We start from the raw sequence: 21,873 nt of genomic DNA, 5'->3' as shown, positions 1-21,873 counted from the left end.
ACAGTTGAAGTCGGAAGTTTACATACACTTAGGTTGGAGTCATTAAAACTTGTTTTTCAAACACTCCACAAATTTTATGTTAACAAACTATAGTTTTGGCAAGTCGGTTAGGACATCTACTATGTGCATGACACAAGTCATTTTTCTAACAATTGTTTACAGACAAATTACTTCACTTATAATTCACTGTATCACAATTCCAGTGGGTCAGATGTTTACATACACTAAGTTGACTGTGCCTTTAAACAGCTTGGAAAATTCCAGAAAATGATGTCAAGAAGCTTCTGAAAGGCTAATTGACATACTTTGAGTCAATTGGAGGTGTACCTGTGGATGTATTTCAAGGCCTACCTTCAAACTCAGTGCCTCTTTGCTTGACATCATGGGAAAATCAAAAGAAATCAAGACCTCAGAAAAAAATGGTAGACCTCCACAAGTCTGGTTCATCCTTGGGAGCAATTTCCAAATGCCTGAAAGTACCACGTTCATCTGTACAAACAATAGTACGCAAGTATAAACACCATGGGACCACGTAGCCGTCATACCACTCAGGAAGGAGACACGGTCTGTCTCCAAGAGATGAACGTACTTTGGTGAGAAAAGTGCAAATCAATCCCAGAACAACAGCAAAGGACCTTGTGAAGATGCTGGAGGAAACAGGTACAAAAGTATCTATATCCACAATTAACCCGAGTCTTATATCAACATAACCTGAAAGGCCGTTCAGCAAGGAAGAAGCCGCTGCTCCAAAACCGCCATAAAAAAGCCAGACTACGGTTTGCAACTGCACATGGGGACAAAGATCGTACTTTTTGGAGAAATGTCCTCTGGCCTGATGAAACAAAAATAGAACTGTTTGGCACAGGGGTGGCGGCATCATGTTGTGGGGGTGTGGGGGTGCTTTGCTGCAGGAGGGACTGGTGCACTTCACAAAATAGATGGCATCATGAGGCAGGAAAATTATGTGGATATATTGAAGCAACATCTCAAGACATCAGTCAAGAAGTTAAAGCTTGGTCGAAAATGGGTCTTTCAAATGGACAATGACCCCAAGCATACTTCCAAAGTTGTGGCAAAATGGCTTAAGGACAACAAATTCAAAGTATTGGAGAGGCCATCACAAAGCCCTGACCTCAACCCCATAGAAAATGTGTGGGCAGAACTGAAACAGCGTGTGCGAGCAAGGAGGCCTACAAACCTGACTCAGTTACACCAGCTCTGTCAGGAGGAATTGGCCAAAATTCACCCAACTTATTGTGGGAAGCTTGTGGAAGTCTACCTGAAATGTTTGACCCAAGCTAAACAATTTAAAGGCAATGCTACCAAATACTAATTGAGTGTATGTAAACTTCTGACACACTGGGAATGTGATGAAAGAAATAAAAGCTGAAATAAATAATTCTCTCTACTATTATTCTGACATTTTACATTCTTAAAATAAACTGACCTAAGACAGGTTTTTTTTAGTAGGATTAAATGTCAGGAATTGTGAAAGAAAGAGTTTAAATGTATTTGGCTAAGGTGTATGTAAACTTCTGACTTCAACTGTATGGTGTATGTTGTTGATTCTTCTCTCCACATTGCATCAACAGCTTTAAAAAACAGTCTACAAGAATGAATCTGTTGGTTTATAGTTTGCTGAATTAACTGGTAGGTAGGAACCTTGAGGTGCTTGTGCTTGACTCAAAGCCCATGTGAAAACTTTATGTAAATCATTTCCAGGAAATGTGGGTGAGAAATCTTGGAGTGGGATTAGGAAGACCACGGCTGTGAAAGCTCTACTCGATCCATTTCCAAACTGTCACGGGGCCTTTAAGAAGCAAACAAACCCTCTTTAATCTATCTTAATCATACTTAAACATGAATGTTTCATGTGGAAATTCCTGGTTACAATTTAAAGGCTTTTTGCTCCTTCCTCGGGATAACCCCGCTATGGTCGTAGCCAGCTACGTTCCTGATAACACGAATCCCATTGGTGACAAGAAAGCCTCACGAGGCGTACACAGAAGCTAGCCTACATATGTATATCTGACTACAAGAATAAAAATAGGAACTGTGGCGTGTGCTTCCAACAATTCATAATGAAGTGTAGATAATGTATTCACTTTGAAACAACAACATGTTCTTAGATGTTCTAAAAATGCAAGGACAGAGATATTGATTGGTTCTTATTAACAACAGTGTTCTTAGTAGCATTGCAATATGCAAATTCCAGGCAAAATAAGGAATTCCAGGCGACAGTGAACCTAATATTATATTCGGAACGATGCATAACCCAATGTTATGATGATTACATTTGACTTGCAATGTTTTCCTTTTTGCATAGAAACAACAACAGCTGGGAGGAGGGATACAGCCTATTCCCCAAAGTAGCTTTTCATCTCCTGCTCATGCCTTACTTTAAATAAATCTCATCGTAGCAGTGGCAACAAATGTTTAGATTTCTCCTCCTCCCTTCAGAAGCCGTAGAGATAAAAGTCAAACCCATCTGTCTCAGTACCAACTTCTCTCTCCTCTCTGGTTGTGCCGTGCCGGGGAGAATTTATCACAGGTCTAACGCGTTGTAGTAAAGTACATCTGCATCCTCTCTGCTCTGCTCCCCCTCGCATCATTATCCTCATCGCCTTTCACTTTCCTAGCGGAGCCCCTTTGGATGGAAAAACAACAGGGTGACAAATAAACAACGGGGTTTAAACACGGTTAAAAGGATCTGACGGCCAGTAATGGAAAAAAGGCTTCCGTATTGTTATAACCTTTCACGTTTGTTTGGTTTACGGAAGGAAGAGCAAGCTATTGTCCTTGTCAGCTAACTGGATCAAGGTTGTTGTGTGGAAAAAATGAATGGCTGAATGAGGTACATGCTGGACAAAAGACGATGGAACTGAAATTGCTTCGAAAATTGTTTTCTTTTCCTATTACACGTGAAAGAATGGAAAAATACAACATAAAGGTGCATTTATGGCACAATCTTATATGTCTGAATACACAAGACAATTGCCGTTCAGTATTTTTTCTTGTTCTTTTCAATTGTCTCTATCTATTTGGAAAGTCTGCATCTACAAAATACAGGTCTACTGCAAAATGAACTGCAGTTTAAAAGCCATATTTTATTGTGCATAGCTAAGTGATGTTATTTGGCACAGAGGAGACATTACAGCTCAGAAACAGAATATCACTGATCCAATTAAAATCTGGCTCCAAAGTGTCACCGGGGTCTCGCTGATTCCTGCCCTGAGCACACGCCATTTTCAAACAAGCCACTGTCAAAGCAAGAGATAGGAACACGAAGCATGAAAAAAAGAAAATAGAGACCTAATTTCCAATCTAGCAACGGATGCCTCCCCTTCCCTCCGACGCAGCTCGATTTAACCTTGAGGAGTAATGAGATCTGACTTGCTTAAATGTTAGCATTCTTAAATCATCAGGAACTGCCTCAGAGGAGACTATAATCACTGTGCCAAATTGCTGCGCTAGCTAATTTCTTTTCTCCCCAGCATTTGCTTGCAGTTAGTGTCGATTATTCAAGAACAGCCATTTAATGCTCCCGGGTCCCAAGAGGTGTTACATTAAAATGTAATAACTTGCAATGTAAATGAAAACAAAAATCATTAATGTTTTATCCCCTTCCTCCACCACCTCCCTCCCCTCCCTCCACCACCTCCCTCCTTTTCTCCCTCCCTCCACCACCTCCCTCCTTTTCTCCCTCCCTCCCTCCACCACCTCCCTCCTTTTCTCCCTCCCTCCACCTCCCTCCTTCCCTCCCTCCCTCCACCACCTCCCTCCTTTTCTCCCTCCCTCCAACACCTCCCTCCCTCCACCACATCCCTCCTTTTCTCCCTCCCTCCACCACCTCCCTCCCTTTCTCCCTCCCTCCACCACCTCCCTCCCTCCTTTTCTCCCTCCCTCCACCACCTCCCTCCCTCCTTTTCTCCCTCCCTCCACCACCTCCCTCCCTCCTTTTCTCCCTCCCTCCACCACCTCCCTCCTTTTCTCCCTCCCTCCACCACCTCCCTCCCTTTCTCCCTCCCTCCACCACCTCCCTCCCTCCCTCCCTCCCTCCCTCCCTCCCTCCCTCGCTCCCTCCCTCCACCACCTCCCTCCCTCCCTCCACCACCTCCCTCCCTCCCTCCCTCCACCACCTCCCTCCCTCCACCACCTCCCTCCCTTTCTCCCTACTTCCCTCCCTTTCTCCACCACCTCCCTCCCTCCCTCCACCACCTCCCTCCCTCCCTCCACCACCTCCCTCCCTTTCTCCCTACCTCCCTCCACCACCTCCCTCCCTCCCTCCATCACCTCCCTCCCTTTCTCCCTACCTCCCTCCCTCCACCACCTCCCTCCCTCCCTCCACCACCTCCCTCCCTCCCTTTCTTCTTACCTACCTCCCTCCCTCCCTCCACCACCTCCCACCCTCCCTCCACCACCTCCCTCCCTTTCTCCCTCCACCACTTCCCTCCCTCCATCACCTCCCTCCCTTTCTCCACCACCTCCCTCCCTTTCTCCACCACCTCCCTCCCTCCCTCCACCACCTCCCTCCCTCCCTCCCTCCACCACCTCCCTCCCTTTCTCCACCACCTCCCTCCCTCCCTCCACCACCTCCCTCCCTCCCTCCCTCCCTCCCTCCCTCCCTCCCTCCCTCCCTCCCTTTCTCCCTACCTCCCTCCCTCCCTCCCTCCACCACCTCCCTCCCTCCCTCCCTCCACCACCTCCCTCCCTTTCTCCCTACCTCCCTCCATCCCTTTCTCCCTCCCTCCACCACTTCCTTTCTCCCTCCCTCTCCACCTCCCTCCCTTTCTCCCTCCCTCCCTCCACCACCTCCATCACTACCTCCCTCCCTACCTCCCTCCACCACCTCCCTCCCTTTCTCCCTACCTCCCTCTACCACCTCCCTACCTCCCTCCCTCCCTCCCTCCACCACCTCCCTCCCTCCACCATCTCCCTCCCTTTCAGCCTCCCTCCCTCCACCACCTCCCTCCACCCCTCCATCGTGGGAGTAGGGATCTAAACCTCGGCCCATCTGGCAAACGTGATGAAGCCGGGCCTGGCCAGGACGACCCGCTGCCATGGCTTGACACTCTGCGGAGGAAGGGAAGGAGGGATGGTGGGAGGGAGAGCAGGAGGCTAGGTACCAGATTTGCCTTCTCTAGTCTGGGAATGGGGAGACATGGAGACAGGGAGCCCACTGTGGCAAGCAGAGTGGAGAACAGAAGGGGGTCCACACTGTAGCGGGCAGAGCGGTGTCAGTGGAGAACAGGAGGGGGTCCACACTGTGGCAAGCAGAGTGGAGAAAAGGAGGGGGTCCACACTGTGGCGGGCAGAGCGGTGTCAGTGGAGAACAGGAGGGGTCCACACTGTGGCAAGCAGAGTGGAGAACAGAAGGGGGTCCACACTGTAGCGGGCAGAGCGGTGTCAGTGGAGAACAGGAGGGGGTCCACACTGTGGCGGGCAGAACGGTGTCAGTGGAGAACAGGAGGGGGTCCACACTGTGGCGGGCAGAACGGTGTCAGTGGAGAACAGGAGGGGGTCCACACTGTGGCGGGCAGAACGGTGTCAGTGGAGAACAGAAGGGGGTCCACACTGTGGCGGGCAGAGTGGTGTCAGTGAAGAACAGAAGGGGGTCCACACTGTGGCAGGCAGAGCGGTGTCAGTGGAGAACAGGAGGGGGTCCACACTGTGGCAGGCAGAGCGGTGTCAGTGGAGAACAGGAGGGGGTCAGGGGTCACGTTAACGCAGAATTCTGCTATTTTCACGCAGAAAAGCAAAGATAAAACACAGAAAAATATTCTTGCTGCGTTTTATAAACGCAGATCTAAATGAGTTTCTTATTGTAAATTCTGCTCGGTTTTAGTCAGGGTTCGCTCCAAATCAGGAATGGGAAAAAAGTAATTTCGTGCTTCAGCTGCACTTCTCCACAATGAAATATATTTGCTCTCGTCATTGGATCACCAGACAGTGCTCTGACTGATGTGTAGGCTACTTTTCTCCGGTAATTTCCTCAGGTGTAGTTTTTCTCCAAAATGCAAGATTAACTTCAAGCAAATCATTAGGAAGGTAATTGGCTACATTCTTTCTATGAAAAACATTAGAAAAATTATGGCCCTGCATCGTTATCACAAAAAATATGTGGCAGCTAGCCAAATAGTGTTGCACTTCTGTCTGGTGTCATCTGATTAAAAAAAGTCTGTTGAGTGTGTTGCACTATCTTAATTCCCCTTATCTAAATTCAAGCAATAAAACACTGTTGACTTTCAATATAAAACGCAGGTGAAATGGTTTAAAATGCGAATGTTTCTATTTTCTGCATTTTGAAAATGCAGATTTCTGAAAGCTAATGCAATTCCTGGGTGTCCATACTGTGGTGATGAGAGTGAACAACAGGAAGGAATGGCCTTTGCGGTCGCTGTCCCTATGGACATGAATCTTAAATATGAATCTGGTTGGTTGGGGGCCCAAGGAGGTCAGGGAAGAATGTGATGCACTCTCCCACTGGGAGAGGCCTGCCTAATAGTGAGGCAGGTACAGATGACCTACTGTGATGTAGGGAATGGGATTATGTTTGGGATCCTTTGACTGGGTAGAGAACTACATGGAGGGCCGTGGTAGGCTGACGGATAATTGGCTAAATGCCAACAAATATTTAATTGAAGATCTAAGCAAAACACAATTTATCACACTATCGAGAAATATGTGACTATATATCAGAGCCAGTGTGTACTATTTCTGTTTCATCCAGGCTTCAAAGACAAAATAAAGACACATCTTGGTCAGATAGTGTCTATGTCAGATGAGAGAGAGTGAAACAGGTGGCCTTCATATCAACAGTTGCATGGGGCCTTAGTCTGGTGGACCCAGAGACACAGACATTAGTCTGGTGTACCCAGAGACACAGGCATTAGTCTGGTGTACCCAGAGACACAGACATTAGTCTGGTGTACCCAGAGACACAGACATTAGTCTGGTGTAACCAGAGACACAGGCATTAGTCTGGTGTACCCAGAGACACAGACATTAGTCTGGTGTACCCAGAGACACAGACATTAGTCTGGTGTACCCAGAGACACAGACATTAGTCTGGTGTACCCAGAGACACAGACATTAGTCTGGTGTACCCAGAGACACAGACATTAGTCTGGTGTACCCAGAGACACAGGCATTAGTCTGGTGTACCCAGAGACACAGACATTAGTCTGGTGTACCCAGAGACACAGACATTAGTCTGGTGTACCCAGAGACACAGACATTAGTCTGGTGTACCCAGAGACACAGGCATTAGTCTGGTGTACCCAGAGACACAGGCATTAGTCTGGTGTACCCAGAGACACAGGCATTAGTCTGGTGGACCCAGAGACACAGACATTAGTCTGGTGGACCCAGAGACACAGGCATTAGTCTGGTGGACCCAGAGACACAGACATTAGTCTGGTGGACCCAGAGACACAGACATTAGTCTGGCCCAGAGAGAGTGAGGCTGCTGAAAGCAAGCCATCCAGCCTCTCTACACTGTGAGATCAGACATCTGCCAGTGGGACTACATCACTGGTTGAATGCCACATGTAAAGCCAGATCAGCAATTATGATTAAGCGCCTTTATCTAAAAACAAACTCATCTGCAATTTTGGAGATCAGATCTGGCCCACGTGTGTGAGAGCACGTAGATAGGAAACACTATGCAGGGCCTGAGGGAGGGGATGCCAGGGCTTGGCTGGTCAAGTCCTCTCACCGCATGGTGCTAGTAAGCCGTTGTGGGGAGGTGGGTGGTGGAGGAGCCAGGGGCTAGTCAGGGCCCCCTTATCATGAGCTAGCCAGCATGGGCGTTCTGCACACCACCAGGGTGGACTTTGAACGTTCAAGGCCCGCTGTTGTTTGCCTCGTGCAGCGTCAGCGAGCGCCCACACGCCTCACACACACATTACAGGAAATCTGGGCTGTACCTGCTCTGCGCGTCTGTTAGCCCCAGGCCAAACCATAGTGAAACGAGGTGACATCGCATCAAAAACCGCAAGCTCTATCTCTGTTTTTTACTTTCTCAGAAAGAAGAACGAGAGAGAGAGAGAGAGAGAGAGAGAGAGAGAGAAAAACAAACCACAAAGAAAGCAGCCAGTAGTAGGTGAAGCTGATGAAGAAACGGAACCAAGCTCCTGCAGCTCCTCCCCAGACTATGCTCTACTCAGTATGTGGCCTCAGGGAGACGTAATATACAACACTGTCATTAACAGTTCTTTCCCTCATAAACAGAGCAGAATCAGCTGGAAGTATAATTATACCACTCCTCCTGTAATCTGCCACCTTGCCTGCTGCTCCACCAGACAGAACCTGGAGAGAGGGAGGGAGGAGGGAGGAGAAGGTGTGGGAGGGGGCTTGTGTCGCATGTCGACTGTCAGATATGGGGTAAGGAAAAGGAGAAGAAAAAAAACATGACAGAAAACCAAATTAGTGAGTGTGTTGGCGCTGGGACTCCCAGAAGCAAGGCTCAGGGGGCTCAGACGGGACAAAATGGTGGTTTCGTTGAGTGATTAGAAGACGATCTGCAGAACATGACCTACTTACTAACTTATTGTATGGCTTCGCGAACCGCACACTTATGTGGAGGGGATATGATTGGCTCTGGTGAGTTTCTGGAGGGGGGAACGCCAAAGATAATCCTATGGAATGTACTGTAGTAGTATCATCTTGTGTGGTTACTTTGTAACCTTAACTATGGCCTTGCTGCGAACCACTGAATCGTGGCATGACAACCAAAGTTACAGCCTGCATTACAGCTAAAGACATTCAGATGCCTTCAAATGAAAAATGAATAAAGTATCACCTAACACCCTTAAAAGGCTATGAGCCAGGGTTTTAGTACCTTTAAAACGAGCTAAGGAAGTGTTGTAGGAGGTGTGAGAGTCACAGAGAGCGAGGCGACGGACAAAAAGAGATGAGAAAAACGCTAGATTCAAATGAGAGACTGCAAAAAGGCAGGCAGGCGAAGGCAAGTGGTGTTCATTTTTCCGCCCCTGAAGTCCCAATGCTGGAATCCACCAGGGCCATAAAATAAACATTTTAGCAGTGGTGTTAATGTGTCAGCCCCAGGCTCCCCTTCATTTCAGGCTTTGTTTACGCGGTGGTGGGAGCTCTTGGTGGTGGGAGCTCTCGGGGTTCGGCGAGGCCCACGGGTCTTTAGTCTCACAGTAGAGGACGTTTACTCTGCTCTCAGCGCTGTCCAAATCAAATCAAATCAAATGCTATTCATCACATGCTTCATAAACAACAGGTGTAGACTAACAGTGAAATGCTGACTTATGGGCCCTTCCCAACAATGCAGAGAGAAAGAAAATTGAGTAATAGAAAGGGTGCAGAAAGGGTCCATCCAGATAGTCCAGATAGTCCAGATAGTCCAGATAGTCCTGATAGTCCTGATAGTCCAGATAGTCCAGATAGTCCTGATAGTCCTGATAGTCCAGATAGTCCAGATAGTCCTGATAGTCCAGATAGTCCTGATAGTCCAGATAGTCCTGATAGTCCAGATAGTCCTGATAGTCCTGATAGTCCAGATAGTCCAGATAGTCCTGATAGTCCAGATAGTCCAGATAGTCCAGATAGTCCTGATAGTCCTGATAGTCCTGATAGTCCAGATAGTCCTGATAGTCCAGATAGTCCAGATAGTCCAGATAGTCCAGATAGTCCTGATAGTCCAGATAGTCCAGATAGTCCAGATAGTCCTGATAGTCCTGATAGTCCTGATAGTCCAGATAGTCCTGATAGTCCAGATAGTCCAGATAGTCCTGATAGTCCTGATAGTCCAGATAGTCCAGATAGTCCAGATAGTCCAGATAGTCCTGATAGTCCTGATAGTCCTGATAGTCCAGATAGTCCAGATAGTCCTGATAGTCCTGATAGTCCTGATAGTCCAGATAGTCCAGATAGTCCTGATAGTCCAGATAGTCCAGATAGTCCAGATAGTCCAGATAGTCCTGATAGCTATTTGGTTAACTATTTATCAGACTTATGAATTGGGGGTAGAAGCTGTTCAGGGTCCCGACTTGGTGCATCGGTACCACTTGTAGTGCGGTAGCAGAGAGAACAGTCTATGACTTGGGTGGCTGGAGTCTTTGACAATTTTTAGGTTCTTCCTCTGACACAAGCCTGCAGCTATCTGTTGCATAGCGCCTTTTGTTCTTCCTCTCCCAGTAAGATTTGGCCATCACAGGTATGTTTCCTGCTTGTTTCCTGAAACAATCGTTAGGGGGCTCGGGAGACAGACTAAGCGGAGAGAGGATTTCAACAGCTAGGCACAGCAGTGCAGTAAGATGTTTTCACATGTGGGAATGGAGCATAGAAAAAGTCAAGACAAGATGCGCTGTCTCAAAATCACAAAGATGTATTTTTTTTTACCAGATCTAAAATGGTTTTCGGTGGATACCTGGAGGGGACGGATATGTGTCTGTCTGTGTATCTCTACCGTTGACTAATATTTCACTAGCCATGCTGAATTAATTACCTACAGCAGTGTACAAAATGACCATGATTTGTTATGTTCCCTTCAGTGTATAATCAAGTTGCTAGAGAGTGGTCCTCTGTAGCTCAGGTGGTAGAGTATGGAGCGTGGTTTTTGTAATGCCAGGATTGTTGGTTTGATTCCCTAGACCACCCATGAGTGAAACATTTACAGTATGCACACATTTCTTTTATCCAAGTCACTTTGGATAAGTGTCTACTAAATGGCACATGTTATATATACCGTATACAGAGAGACAGAAAAGAGAAAGAGAGAGAAAGGGAAAGCGAGAAAGACAGAGGGGAAGGGAAATGAAAGGGAAAAGGAGAGGAAGAAAGAATGATAGAGCTGGTGCCATTTTGGTGACATAGTAAGGCCAAGCCCTCTAATCATATCGATCTGCACATACTAATCTGCTTCTGTGCCAGATGACAGCAGGAAGGTTAGTGATCCTGGTTAGAAGAGTCAGCATCACAGCCTCTCCACCAAGATGGCCACTGATTAGCTTTTAATGTGGCCTCTGAGCTTTGAGCTGGGAGGAGAGGAGGCAGAGAGAAAGAGCCAGGGCTGATTACATGAATGAATGCCTCTGACTGACGAAGTGAAGTTATTTACAACCCACAGGAGGCTACTCTCTCCGCTCTCTCTCACATTTCTCTCCCTCTCTGGCCTCTCCCCCTCTTTCTCTCACTCTCTCCGCTCTCTCTCACATTTCTCTCCCTCTCTGGCCTCTCCCCCTCTTTCTCTCACTCTCTCCCCTCTCTGTCCTTCATTTCCCTCCCCGGTGAGAATGCAGCCAGAAATCCCTCCCCAGACAGATGGATGTTTGAAATGGGAGGTTTAATTTATGATCAGGTTTAGGGTTGGATAATGATATCGAGCATTGTAATTTGCTGATGCAAATGGTATGTTATAATGGGCTATAAAAGCCATAGTAAATCTAGGAGAATGGCCAAACACCCAGATCCTTCATTACACAGCTTATTAAAGCATTCAAGTCTGCATTCAGAGATTTTAGAAATGAAAGTAGCATGTAATTGGGCCTTGATTGCGGTGTATGTAATATATGAGTAGAATTATTTGTCTAGAGTGCCCATATACACTGTGTACAAAATATTAGGAACACCTTCCCTTTCCATGACTGAGTGACAAGGTGAATCCAGGTGAAAGCTATGATCTCTTACTGATTTCACTTGTTAAATCCACTTCAATCAGTGTAGATGAAGGGGAGAAGATGGTTTAAAGACAGATTTTTAAGCCTTGCGACACGGATTGTGTATGTGTATCATTCAGAGGATAAATGGGCAAGACAAAATGCTTAAGTGTCTTTGAACTGGGTATGGTAGTAGGTACCAGGCACACCAGTTTGAGTAAAGAACTGCAGCGCTGCTGGATATTTGAGGCTCAACAATTTCTCATGTGTGTCAAGAATGGTCCACCACCAAAAGGACATCCAGACATCTTGACACAACTGTGGGAAGCATTGGAGTCAACATGGGCCAGCATCCCTGTGGAACACTTTTGACACCATGCCCCAACGAATTGAAGCTGTTCTGAGGGAAAAAAGGGGAGGTGGAACTCAATATTAGGAAGGTGTAAGTTAATGGGGAATGCCAGCGGTATACAAATCCTGAGAGCATCGTCACTTAAATTGGGCCAAGTTGGTGGGGGGCATCAACCAAGAAAAACAAATACATATTTACCCTATACCACTGGAGTCTGCGTGTTTCAGTGTAACATAAACATGGTTGTAACACTGAGATTCATTTAATAATCTATTAGATCTACATAGAGCCTTGTACATTCTCTAATATTAGTTCTACTTTAACAGTGGTTTGGATTGAGAAAGGGCTGAAATGAACCATTAAAGTCACCTCTAGAGAAAAATGCCACTGGGCCAAAATCACTTCACAGCCCTCTAGGTCATTCTAAGTTGTTTTTCAGTCACTAATATCAATTCCATTCGAAAAGCCATATGCAGGTATGCAGCGATGCCGAACTCCCCTTCTCTTGCACAAAGCCTTAGGCGCAAAGCCAAGTGGGCAAAAGCAATTAAGAGTTCATTTAGAACAAGCAAACTATGCCGGCGGTTTCTGAGGCCAGGCCTGCACTAATTCACCATGTCGCCTTTTTATTCAAATGACCTCTCCCAGAGTACCTTTTGTGTTGGCGGATTTTAAATGGCATCTCCACCCCTCCACCATAGGGGCTGTGCAGTCATTGGAAAGGGGATTTTCTGTCCACCGCCATTCAGTGTGCCAGGCACCCAGAAGCCTAAAGCCTTTATCTGGAGCAAATGATTGATGTGTTGTGGGCCCTGCTGTGGTTAACAGACATTTTTATCTGTTGCTAGTGGCAACAGCCGGGCTCCCCCGGCGAGAGGGGAGCAGCAGGCCCCTGCTCTGAAGCAGGCCCGCACACAGGCATAATCAAATAGGGTTTGCAACCCGGACAGCCCTTCTGGAGCGCCCCTGACAGACAACACCTCACTAGAGGGAGGGGACAATGTCAGGGCTCCAACCCTTTCCTGCTGGGCCATTGGTTTATTTGACTAATTTTCACAATGTGCAGGGCCCGCTGGTATGTAGCTAGACACCTGCAGGACGATGGAAACTATGGCCGAACAGAGGCGGTCTGGGATGGGGGAGTTTCAAGGTGAGACAGGGGAGACAAATATACTGTGGACAAAGATAGAGAGAGAGTGAAAGACAGAGAGATACAGAGAGAAAGAGACAGAGAGAGCAATAGAGAGAGAGAGTGAGAGAGTTTCAATGTAGGGGAAAAGATAGGGCCTTCCTCAGCTCATAGGGTGTATTGGTGGGTAATATGTGACGTTACTTTCACTGAGAAAGATGTACATGTTTATAGTAAAATCACATTAAATATGTTGTATAATTTCCCCTCAATTTCCTTCTTTGGCTTTTATAACAATTGGTTTATTTGACATTTAATCAGATGAATCATGTTGTTTAGTTAAATAAACCATGAAGCTTTTTAATAGAGCTTATTATGTATTTGATAAAGATCTTTTGTCTTTAAACCTTGCTTGTCAGAGGACATTTATTTGGAACAAAGCGGAGGTCATGAATGCCAAATCAATTAAATGAGGTTGTTTTAGAAACGCACAGATGACTTTGCGAATGTTATGTTTGAGTGTAGACTCATCTAGCATAAAATACGATTAAATAAATCGGAGCAGGGTAATACCCAACAGGTGTGTCTGTGAGCTATAAACACTCCAGCTCAACCTAGAGCTCCTAACTACTAACATACTGATAAACCCTCCCAAAAGCGTACAGTATCAGCATTCCAACTGCATCTCAGTACAAGGTCTATCTACAATCATTGTGAATGGTCTGAAAAGCCGGACCCTAGGCAACACAGTGACTCTATTGGCACAGAGGAACTACATCAATGCCTACGTCACTAATTTATCCACTTGAAAAAAATAGCAAGATGGAAATCAGAGGTAATTTTTAACAAGTGCATTTCACAGGTGACTCGTTTGCATCAACTACATTTCTTTATTTAACCTGTATTTAACTAGGCAAGTTAGTTAAGAACACATTTTTATTTACAATGACAGCTAGGAACAGTGAGTTAACTGCCTTGTTCAGGGGCAGAACGACAGATTTTTACCTTGTCAGCTCGGGGATTCGATCTAGCAACCTTTCGGTTACCGGCCCAACGCTCTAACCACTTGGCTACCTGCCGGCTACTAAAACCATGATAAAGGTTTTGCATGCAAACTTTGGTTTTGAATCGCGACGTTCTGGCATGTCTGCCTCGTGATTTGTTGGAATTTCAGTCCCTGGATGTTTGTTTTTTATCGACGTAGGCAGTGACATAAAGAGTCCATCATTGAAAGGGTCTGGCCCTAGTCCAGCGTTTCCCAAACTCGGTCCTCGGGACCCCAAGGGGTTCACGTTTAGTTTTTCGCCCTAGCACTACACATTGGGCTGATCAAAGCTTGATGATTAGTTGATTATTTGAATCAGCTGTGTAGTGCTAGGACAAAAACCAAAACGTGCCCCCCTTGGGGTCCCGAGCACCGAGTTTGGGAAACCCTGCCCTGGTCACTGTGTTGCCTTTTCAAGACTGCATTGTGAAGGGGGGAAAACAAGAGTTGGGCCTTCAGTGGCTGGGGGAAGCTCAATCGCTTCCTCTTGGTGAAAAGGAGCTGTTTCATATTTTCGTAAACTGTCTTCCTATGTTCTGTTTCAAGCCTGCAGAGGATATTGGAGGGGCAGATAGCCACATCGTGATATTTTGACATTTCTCTCCGTCTCTTAAAAGCCTATCTCACCGAGCGAGGCACAGAGGAGGACTGGAGGTTTTTATCGAGGGCCCCAGAGAGAAAGATAATTCACCAGAAAGACTTAGGGACAGGGGCCATCTCCTTCTCCTCTCCCCTGTAAAAACAAGCAGGTAGTGAACAGCTGAGGAAATGGGCCAGATATTGTCTCCCAAACGTGTGACACTATAATAAAGCCAGAGGAACACAGAAGATAGGAGAGGGAAACAGGACCTGAAACTATTCCACATCCACTTTTACCTCAGACTGATAGTGGTGCTCAGTGGTTGTGCTGTATATTACCTGTTATCAGCGATGGAGTTTAATACAGATTAATGTAAGGAGCCGGATGTGTACAGCTCATGTATGCTAATGGGGAACTAGCAATATTGTACGTTAATACATGCTAACATGTACCTATAAATATGATGTTCCAACAATATATAATTTTTTACTACTGAACCTACGGCTTCAGTCCTCCTACAGCTCCAATTCGGTATATGTCTACATCTGAATGTCTTCTTTTACGTCTAAAATGAACCTCTCTGATAAAGCAGCCTGGCAGGCATGCAACGTCAGAAACATATGTCAGGGGAAACAGCGGAGGCGTTATCTCCTATAGAAGTGGAAAACAAACTGTCAAGAGAGATTGGGTTTTTGACCTCTTAGTGCCTTGTGACAGATAAAACCACCCCCCACCTACCCGCTACCCCTCTCCTTCCTCCAGCCGCTGCATTTGTTTCGCCCTCTTTCAGACAGGCCCCTGGTGGTTCCGAGGCCCCATTTCAGAGCCCAGAGCACCTGCTGATAAGGGCCTCTGTGCGACCCCTGAAGTCAGAGTTGAGCGCACTCTGAGAGAGCCGAGCCTCTGAATCATTCTGCCCACAAGCAGCCCAGAGGGCAGCACCATCAGATAGGACAATGTGAGACTTCCTGCCCCTGTGCACTTTCTTGCTTTTTTCTTGCTTCCCTCCCTCCCTCCCTCCTTTTCTACTTCCCTCTCTCTCGATCTTTGTTGATCTTACTCTCTCTCTTCTCTCACCCTCCCCCTGCCTCGCTATCCGTAAAGAACAGATAAAGACAGGGGGCCTTCTCCTTCCTTCCTTCCTTCCCTCCACCAGACTCAAACTGACAGCTCAAGTGAAAGGGCTGCAGCAGCTTCCGGGAGGTCTTGTTTGTTTTCATCTCTGTGAGAGTATGAACCATGAGGGAATAGGAATGGGACAAGTTCCATTTCCATGCAGCAGTAGCACCATAAGGACCCACACAGATCAATGTCTCTTAACTTAAGCTTTGTTTGGCTCTTTAAACGCTACCTCAGCAGATACTCTTCCCCTGATTAGCAGTGACAAACTGTTTTTTATTTGTTTGATAACACTGAAGCTACAATACGAATTGCCATGACACTCACAGGCAGGTCTAGTGTTGTAACGGGAGATAAAAGTCTCTCTATAAATTAGCCCTTTCATGTAGACGCTTAGAAAACCAGGTTCCAAAATGGTTATTTGGTTGTCCCCATAGGATAATCCTTTTTGGTTCCACGTAGAACCCCTTTTGGTTCCAGGTAGAACTCTTTTGGGTTCCATGTACAACCCTCTGTGGAAAGGGTTATACATGGAACTCAAAAGGGTTCTACCTGGAACCAAGAATAGTTCTTCAAAGACTTCTCCTATGGGGACAGCCAAAGAACCATTTTAGGTTTCTAGATAGTACCTTGTTTTTTGTGTAGAGTGTAGAGGACAACATGGACAACTAGAAAGACTCACGACTGCCTCTATCAACTCCGAGCCTCATCATTAAAGCAATACTCATCAGCTTTCTGCAAATAATGATAAGTGAAAAGGTTCATTAGGTTTGAAAAACACATACTGGTGTGTAGTTTGCAAAATATACTTTTAAATGTGAAAAATAGTTTCCTAGTGACAATAAGTGAACCAGTGTACATTATAATATGAATGGGCTGACAATATTTTTTATAAACATTTTCACTTTGCACAAGAACACATTCTACATTTTCAATTCAACGGTAACGAAAGTATAGCGCTCAATGTGAAAGTAGTTATATTTCCCCTATTCATAAGATAGGCCTACATAATAACAGCTATGCTATGGGTTTTCTAAAAGGACAAGGTAGTATATTATATTATATGTATAGTGGGAAAATTACTTTTGTGTATCAATGCAGGCACTCACTTTAAAAAAAAAAGGCTTTTAAGCATAATGTCTGACAACTGAATCAAATAACTAGATGGCAGGCAGTTGGAGGAAGACACCTCCTCTAACACTTAAACTGCTAAACCACTGAATGGCTGCCTGCCTGCCTGGCCTGACGTGATGGATGTCAATAAAATAGGCACATTTACCCAAGGTAGAGCAAGACACTCTATGGGGCCCTGGTCAAAAGTAATGCACTACGTAGGGAATAGGGTGCCATTTGGGGCTCAGTGTCTTCCCTTCCTTCCTACAATTTAACCAGTCATTCAAGATTAATGTCCCTAATTTCATGATTTCTCCATTACTCTATTTAACATAATAAAAGTATCGCGTGGTGGAGCCATAAAGAGGGCCGTTGGAGATTGTAATTCTGCCGTAAAAGTCATGAAGCATGAAAATGTCACTTACCGAGTAGCCCCGGCCTGACAGCGAGTGAGTGGAGCTCTGTAGAGAGAGAGGAGAACAGGGTTGACCTTTAGGGGCCAGGAGCCAGCCGCTGACACAGAAATGATGAGGCCGCTATAGTTTAATATCAATATTCATGTTAACCTTCTGTCTCCCATGTTTTTGGGGTGAACAACAGCTCAGATAAAACATGAATACAGTATAGCACTACATAAATATACCATTCCATTGCATCACCCTTAACAACCCATCTTTCATTGATTTGTGTAAAAATGATTTAGTGGAGTGGGATAACATTTACAGTATAAGTAATGGGGTGTAGTTCAGGGTCAAAGTTGAGTTTTGTATGCATGTATGGACAATATTGAGCAATTTCAGTGACAACAGAAATGGTATTTGTATTACATTATATTGAATTTGTATTAGGATTTTGAATTTGAATTCGATATTTTTTAATTTCTGCACTTTTTTAAATCATTGAATTCATAAATGTAACTTGTATTTCATGATTTGAAACTGAATTGAATGAATATTGCATTCAGGTTTCAAATTCAATATCAATTTAATTGAATATTCAAATTCAATGATTATATATTCAGTTTCAAAATAAAGTTTACCAACTATAATTTAAAGTTTATCAAAGTTTCATATATTCAACTTCTCAGATGCATTCAAATGCAGTTCCATACAGATGGAATGAAACACTCTCTGTGGTAAAAATAAGCTTCTTGCAGTTTCTGAAGCCAATGTGAATGGTTTAATGTATTGTCTTCCTATGAATTTGTCTCTAGCATTTGAACAGTTTTTTGGAAAAAAAAAAAAAAAAAAGAGCTAATAATAAAAGCATAATAAAAGCTATTATGACCCCATTTCTGAGAGCCTAGACTCTCTGGAACACGAATGTGCCTTCTGTTCCCCTCACAGGCCGTGCAAGACATGTTAGAATGTAGTGTCACAAAAAAACGCAATTTGCCCCAATAAGAATATAGTTTAAGTCCCGTCAAAAGCCCTTCTAAGGATAGCCTTTCCACTCCCTATTTAATCGTGCTCTTGTGACTGACTGAGTTCGCAGGACTGTGTTAGTCCACAGCTAAAGCCCATAGGGATGAGTTCAGGAAGCTAACAAGTCTTCAAGTCTCCAGTAAAGTTACTCATCAAAAGAGCGTGGTTCATCAAACCTCCTCAGTTACATTTTAACCCCCTTTGACCGCATATTCAGAGATCATGGCACCAATATAACTGACTGGTTTCAAATCAGGCCTACTGCAAAACAACGACACTTCCTGTGGCAAACAGAAGCAGCAGGATCTGTGCACCCCATTTAATGAGAGTGCAACAGAGGTAGTTTGGTGATCCATGCATGTGAGGAGCAACCTTGGCTGAGACCTGAAGACGTGTTAGTTTGACTGATGGGGTTCTAATCCAGGTCTCCTGTACGCCAGACAAGGCAACGTTTCAGGTCTCAGACAAGTTACCCAGAAGTCTAATCTTTCAGGATTGGGGTCAAAATAGTTTAAATGAAATGAAACATGCCACATTGGCTTCAGAAAACGCCCGAAGCTTCCGTTTACCACAGAGAGCAATGCTCCTCTACCTTTCCTGATTGGCAAAGTACCATGATGTTGTCTCTGGTTTTGAATCTGAATTTAAAGAGCTGCATTTGAAAACTCAATCTGAATGCATCTGAGAAGTTGAATATATGAAACTTTGATAAACGTGAAATGATAGTTTGGAAAGTTGATACACAGTAAATGAATGCAGTATCTACCACATTGAAACTGAACATATAAATATTGAATATGAATATTCCATTAAATATCATTTTTAAACTGAATTGAATATTCATTCAATTCAGTTTCAAATCATGAAATACAATTTCAATTTATGAATTCAATGATTCAATTTGTGCATTACAAATTAAAAAAATCTTAAATTCAAATTCAATATCCTAATATAAATTCTAAATTCTGGAATTCAAATACAATTTCGGTTGGCACTGAAATCGCTCCACAGGACAAACCCAATAATGGTTGTCTCATTCACTTATATATAATGTCAAATACACTGACACTATATAATAACCCTGTCATGTGTATGCTGACATAGTGTGCTCGCTTCTGTTGATAGACGAGGCCTCTGACAGGGAGAGTCCATCTCTCTCTCTTTTTATCTCTCTCTCCGTCACTCACTCAGGTCACAGTCAGAATACCAATCTCCAAATCTCCCTCTCCTTCCTCTCCTTCCACTTTCCCCCCTTTATTCCTCCATTTCGATTGGCAATTTGCAGTCTCAGGAGGGGACTTTTCTGCAAGACCAATTTTGTCCATAGTACCTCCAATCCCTCCATCTCTCCATCCCTCCCTCCCACACCTTCCTCTGCGCTTTAGCCCTCATCAGTGCCTCTGTGCCTTCCGAATCACAGTCTCAACCCCACTGTGACAATTAGGGAGGTGTCCTACTGTGAACCGGAAAGTCAGCTCTGCGGGAATCAAAAGACTATTCCCTCTCCATTCACCCCTCCTGTCCCCACCGCCTGAGATAGAGGGAGGGAGAAGGAGGGGTAGAGGTGGAGGGCAGAGGGGCAGGGCCAGCCATATATGTGGACACAAAGGGGCAAAAGCGAACAACGTACGTGTAGTGTGTGTGTGAGTGAGTGAATGTGCATGCACGTATAATGTGTGTGTGCATGTGTGTGTGACTCAGTAACAGGAGGCCAAGGCCATTTGGAATTAGCCTTACTATGCAGGGTTCATTCAAGTTGGAGCGTTTGGAGTAGAAAGAGAGGCTTATTTAAATGATAATGAGGGACAATCCATTGGATTTAGTCTTGGTGAAGAGAAGAGGGGAAGAATCCATTAAAGCAGCGGTTCATAAGCCATGGGGCTGGGATTCAGCTAAACACTCTCTCTTAAAAGCCATTATACATGGCTCTCAATGGATTTCTGAAGCGCTTAGGACTTCAAAAGGATTTAAGAACCTGCCCCAGAGAGGCAGCAGTGAGGTGGGGGAGGATAGGGGGGAGTCAGGGGGGTGTGGAGGACGCTGGCTGCGTTTTAGGGTTAACTAAACAGCCCCGGAGAACAGAAATGTTGCTAAATTCGCCCCCTAATCCTCTCCCCATTTCCACGCCCCCTCCCCCGGACCCTCAAAGCCACGGCGACAAGCAGGGCGAGGCCTGGCAGTTGGTTTTCCTACGGGCCAGACTATTGGATTTTGAGGTGCGGAAACTGAAATGGGCCAATCGGGGCTCGGCAGAGTGTGAATTGTGTGTGTGTGTGTAAAAACAGGGACAGCTTCCAGCATGCAGCAAGCAGCAGGCCTCGGAGCTCTCCAGCAGGAGTGGCTGGGCGGGTGAGACCCCAGCAGTACTGCCACCCTCTCTCCCCCCGCTACACTCTCTCTCCCTTCCACCCTCCCCCCTGCACACTGACACAGAAGCACAGAAAATCTCCCTCCACATTTCCCTAATCCCTGCCTGTACGACAGCTTTCTGCCGGGGACCAGCTGAACCAGGGGCTGGTCCATCAACACAAAATCCATTTGGCTAATGATTCACGGCTACAGCACAGTACATAATTAGTTAAGAACTCTTATAGCCTGGGACCACTTTGGTGTAGGAATCAAATATGAGTTATGCATTTAATGAAAATGACTGTTTGTTCTCTCACAGTGCAGAGGCAGTAGTTGAAAAAAGAAGACAGTGAAAGGAAACCCTTCCTCTCCAGCAGTGGCCAGACAGGTCTCGCCCTGAGTGGGCCCAGCTCTGCTCAGAGACCCTATCTGTGGATTAAAGAGATGGATAGCTAGGGATGGATGGCATTGCTACAGCGATCAGCGTCTTTGCACTATCTATTTGGCAGGAGATTAGGGAGACATGCCATATCTAACACCGTCGACGATTACAGCATGCAATTTGAACAGTTCCCCCGCTCCTCCTCCCCGTACCCCCAACACCCTTCACTGTCGCATTTGCCTGTCAGAACTGTCATTCGCCAGCACCTTTTTATCTGCCAAACCCAGCACTTTATCCTGACTTTTTCATTAAAAAACAGCCCAAATATATGAGGAATGGCAGGAGAGAGAGAGAGAGAGAGAGAGAGAGAGAGAGAGACAGAGACAGAGAGAGAGAGAGAGAGAGAGAGAGAGAGAGAGGGAGAGAGAGAGAGGGAGAGAGAGAGAGAGAGAGAGAGAGAGAGAGAGAGAGAGAGAGAGAGAGGGAGAGAGAGAGAGGGAGAGAGAGAGAGAGAGAAGGCTTAGAAAAGGGAAAAGGGAAAATATCATGTGAAAGGGGTGGGGGAGTGTTTTTTTCTCTCTCTCCACATCTCTAGATTTTCTTTGGGAATTCTGAATAGCTTGAACAACGCATTTAGTTCATTAAAATCTTTTCTCTCCATAATTTTTCCTCGATCACTTCTTTGACTGTAGAAGTTGCAGCCCCCCCCCCCCCCCCCCCACACACACACACCCTTACATCCTCCAGCTAAAT

General features: G+C 45.5%; 1 protein-coding gene across 15 annotated transcripts in view; it reads right to left on the bottom strand.

Annotated features, from left to right (window-relative positions):
• The window catches only part of fbrsl1 (fibrosin-like 1), a 447,606-nt gene that overhangs the window by 234,593 nt on the left and 191,140 nt on the right, over positions 1-21,873 (bottom strand). For 13 of the 15 annotated variants that reach the window (XM_090190951.1, XM_090190956.1, XM_021621864.3 and 10 more), the window contains exon 4: positions 17,391-17,426. The exons of the other annotated variants lie outside the window; for them this stretch is intronic. In XM_090190951.1, coding sequence (XP_090047077.1) covers positions 17,391-17,426 — 36 coding nt within the window. The remainder of the gene's footprint in view (positions 1-17,390; positions 17,427-21,873) is intronic. 15 annotated transcript variants of the gene reach the window in all.

This window comes from Oncorhynchus mykiss, chromosome 11 (assembly GCF_057628025.1).
Source record: "Oncorhynchus mykiss isolate SJ-2025 chromosome 11, ASM5762802v1, whole genome shotgun sequence".
Classification (NCBI taxonomy): Eukaryota; Metazoa; Chordata; class Actinopteri; order Salmoniformes; family Salmonidae; genus Oncorhynchus; species Oncorhynchus mykiss.
The sequence above is the reverse complement of the archived record's forward strand: the minus strand, read 5'-3'. Positions and strand labels throughout refer to the sequence as shown.